The sequence below is a fragment of the Carassius gibelio genome, chromosome A2 (assembly GCF_023724105.1).
Source record: "Carassius gibelio isolate Cgi1373 ecotype wild population from Czech Republic chromosome A2, carGib1.2-hapl.c, whole genome shotgun sequence".
NCBI lineage: Eukaryota > Metazoa > Chordata > Actinopteri > Cypriniformes > Cyprinidae > Carassius > Carassius gibelio.
In genome coordinates this window covers 23978463-23982810 of record NC_068372.1, presented here as the reverse complement: position 1 = coordinate 23982810, position 4348 = coordinate 23978463, and the positions used below count along the sequence as shown (strand labels likewise).

At 40.2% G+C, this 4348-nt stretch overlaps 1 protein-coding gene across 1 annotated transcript; it reads right to left on the bottom strand.

The window, feature by feature from the left end:
• Window positions 1-458: 458 nt before the first annotated feature.
• Window positions 459-1540, bottom strand: LOC127933989 (eotaxin-like). Its single transcript, XM_052531135.1, has 3 exons — window positions 1476-1540; window positions 1179-1296; window positions 459-1072 (listed from the first exon to the last, which is right to left on the bottom strand). The coding sequence occupies exons 1-3, from the start codon at window positions 1534-1536 to the stop codon at window positions 823-825; spliced, it is 429 nt and encodes a 142-aa protein (XP_052387095.1). The 5' UTR covers window positions 1537-1540; the 3' UTR covers window positions 459-822.
• Between the last annotated feature and the right edge of the window lie 2808 nt (window positions 1541-4348).

Below are 4348 nucleotides of genomic sequence, written 5' to 3'. Positions count from 1 at the left end.
TGCTGGTCTCTGGTCCAGATGTTTTGATTCTTGTTCTCCCATCCACTATCGCCTTTGCTTTTTTAGCCCAGATGTTGTCTGGATCTGAACATATAGTTATGTTTTTTTTGGTATAGAATCTGAACTTAAGAATAAGAATAATACAGGATAATACAATATTATAATACAGAATAATACAGTAATATTGAACACAAGAATAACACTTTACGTTTTAGCTCACATTCTCGAAGTACACAATTATTACCATGTCTGTGTAAAACGTCAAATTAATATATACTAAAATAGCTCTGAACTTGCCTTACAGCTCTTTCAGGACATAGATTTGTATTTTGTATGTCATAATACAAAATTTCTTCAACTGGTATTCTGGTGTTTGTCACAGTATTACAGCAGTCTACTGGATGTCCATCACCTGTTGAAGAAGAACATCATTATGCAGCTACAGTGTCAGCTTAATGAAAGTGAAAGTGAAGTGACATTCAGCCAAGTATGGTGACCCATACTCAGAATTTGTGCTCTGCATTTAACCCATCCGAAATGCACACACACAGAGCAGTGAACACACACACACACACTGTGAGCACACACCCGGAGCAGTGGGCAGCCATTTATGCTGCGGCGCCCGGGGAGCAGTTGGGGGTTCGATGCCTTGCTCAAGGGCACCTAAGTCGTGGTATTGTAGGTGGAGAGAGAGCTGTTCATGCACTCCCCCCACCCACAATTCCGTCCGGCCCGAGACTAGAACCCACAACCCTTCGATTGGGAGTCCAACCCTCTAACCATTTAGGCCACGACTTCCCCTTAAGTTCTCTACATTTCAGGTTAGTGTAAGTTACTATAGCCAGATGTTTTGATAGTCGTCACTACTGGTGTAACAAGTGTACTCGTGCTGGTTTCTGCCTCTGTTCCTGTTTTGTTTGTTGAAGTTGTGGTTGAGATCAAGTTTGTTGCACTTATAGGCTCTTCGGAAGGTTTCAGAGGGTTCTTTTTCTCATTCAGATGATGTATTACTCTCTTAGCCCAACCGTCGTTTGGATCTGAACAAATAATTTTGTTTCTCTTGGTCTGAAATCTTTTAGGGGGAAATTGATTAGATGTCATTATTTCATTGTCCACCATTTAATTACTGAATTTTTGTAAAAAAAAATTATTGTAATAGATAATAACTTTGAACTTGCCGTACTGCTTTGATAGGACATAGCAGTGTAGTTTGCATAGAATAATTCACAATGTCTTTAACTGGAATTTTGGTGTTTGACACTCCTACACAACAACTTGTTGGACGTCCATCATCTACTGTAGAAACACATCATTGTATTCAGGTGAGTAATTATTACATTAACAGCATAAGATTCAGATGTACATTCTCTTATAAAGCTATAATTTCAGCTCAACTTTTTTATCAAGTTGAAGTCACTAGGTCAAGCCACAATATTTAACCAAAGATCTCAGGAATTAAAATAATAAAATCTCACCTTCCACAGCACTCATCCCTCCTAAAGAGAAAAGAAAGACAGCAAACAGAGTGAACATCATCTTGTTCTGTTGCTCACTTCTAATCATGAAACTCACTGCTGGGCTGAAGGTCTATGTTGAGGGAGGTCTTCCAGCCCACAAAGCTCACCACCCTCTACCATCACTTTTCAAATTAAAAATAACCCCTAAAATTAACTCTAAAAGAGTGCTGTAGCATTATACAATGCTGATACTAGATGGTTTTACACTCACACACTAAAATGCTGGGGTTTGGGTCACTTTACTGAGTTATTTTTAATATATTGTTACCTTGGTGCTGTCACGGTTGGTAAACCATGAACTCTGGGTTTTTCACTATTTGGGTGAAGTCTGTGTGTTACGCGTCACCACTGATTGTTTCTTATGGGTGTCTCCGCTAATTGTCATCAGCAACAGCTGTCACTCATTACTACTCCCTATATATTGCCCTGTCTAGGGTCTTGTGTTTGTCAGAGAATTGTTTCCTGTTCCTAGTCTGATGTTCTGCTCTCTTTGTTGTTTCTGCGTTTGGATGTCCGTTTCCCCCCGGAACCCCGTCCACTCATCGCATCTCACCATTGGATCATCACTTACCTCTCGGCTCGCTTCCCCGCAGTTCCTGTGTCACCCTCTCCTGCTGCCTACTCATCACCGCACTTCAGATCCTCCACTCACCTGCATCTTCTTGGACTGTGTACCTCCGGCCAAGTATCACCTGTGTTTCCATCTTCATGTACTATGTCCTTCATATTATAAAATTTCTATTAACTTGCACTTGCTTCCTGTCACTCCTTTCACCAGTCATTACAGAACGCTCTGACCCAACATGGAAGCAGCGAGCACCACTTCACTCTCCTACTTCATCCACCACAGCGTCAACCACATGAATCAGCAGCAGGAGAGTATTGTAAACACCGCTAACTGATTCCAGCTAACCCATTGCTTCATCACAACTTCTCTATACAGCTGGGCTCGTCAACCATAACTCCTTCGAGGACAGCCAGAAACCTAGGAGTTGTGATGGATCATCAGTTAAGCTTCACTGACCACATTGCTACAACGACCCGGTCGAATGTTATACAACATTCTGAAGATTAGACCCTTCCTGTCCGAGCAAGCAACCCAACTTCTTGTCCAAGCTCTTGTTCTCTCCAGACTGGACTATTGTAATGCTCCCCTGGCGGGCCTTCCTGCATGTACTGTCAAGCTTCTGCAAATGATCCAGAATGCAGCAGCCAGGGATGTCTTCAATGAGCCAAAGAAAGCTCATGTTACTCCTCTCCTCATCAGGTTACACTGGCTACCAGTAGCCGCTCGCATCAAATTCAAGGTACTGATGCTTGCCTACAAGACGACCACTGGCACGGCACCAACTTACCTAAACTCACTGGTTAAACCTTATGTGTCCTCCAGAAGTTTGCGCTCTGCAAGTGAACGACGCCTTGTGGTGCCATCCCAAAGAACTTCAAAATCACTCTCACGGACCTTTTCCTGGACTGTGCCCAGCTGGTGGAATGACCTCCCAATCTCAATTCGTACATCTGAGTCTTTACTCCTTTTCAAGAAACATCTAAAGACTCGTCTTTTTCGCCTGCACTTAACCAACTAACACCAGCACTTTTCGTTTTCTTGTCTTTTTCATTTAATAAAAAAAAAAAAATACCTGGCTATGCGTTCTATACTAGACTAACTGAGACTTGTCATGGCACTTGTATACTGTTGTTGTTCTCTTGTTGACCTGACTGCTTCTATTGTTCTCATTTGTAAGTCTCTTTGGATAAAAGCGTCTGCTAAATGATTAAATGTAAAATTTAAATTTATTCGTTTTATGTATCTTTGTATGGACTTTAAGAGAAAAATAACAATGTTATTAACTAAAACTTATATTTAGTTTTATTTCTAGTAAATTTATGCTGCAGTCTACTTCATCTTATGTCTGAGAAATATGTTTTGTCTTATTAGGTATACACATCTGCTGTTATGACACAGTTCTTTAGTTTGTATAATGTAGTTCAATACTTTGTCCAAAGGCGGTCTGCTGCATCCTAGTCTGAGGTGACAACTCACTGGAGGTCCTTCAGTATATGTAAACACAATAATGACAAATTCATGAGTTCACACTTGCATATAATAAACTGAGTAAAGGTTATGTACATTTGGCCTGTTGTCCAAGCTCTGAGCTTGGAATTTGACTTGAACCCAGAGTACCCCTCTGGTTGAGATAGGAATTAATAGAAGTGAGGATGGGTTGGTAGAGGGATGCTAGAAAACCGTCAAGGAACAGAGTTAAATCTGCGGTGTATATATACAGTACCTCTTATCTTGTTCAATGAGTTGATTTCTAAACGTGCTCCTTTCATGTTAGGTTAATATTGATTGAATGTTTCAGTACCAAGTTTAAATTTTATTCTCACAGAAGGCAACATGTACAGAAAACACTCGGCTCTGCAGCAGAGCTATGGAGGTAAAGTCTCGAAACCACATTTGCACAAACTTCAACTTTACTCTCACTTTATTTCACACCATACCAGAAATCATCAAGGGATCTTGTTCACAGAGAAAAACTTACATGCAAACACATAAAAGACTTGAAAATACAATGAAAATCAGCATCACCTTGATTAAGTCAACTGGCCAAATTGCTCTGACAAACAATATATGATTCTGTTATTAAATAAGAAGGAATCCACATAGCTGCTAGACATATAGTATTTGTGGTAACATGGCTGTCCAGTGGAAGACATGACTATATGCTGGTAATTCATTTACCAACAGACTGAAATGAAAGCTGTTATAATAGATCAGTAGTCAGAGTAAAAAACAACTAAATGATTAATCTAGGACTGGGAATCAA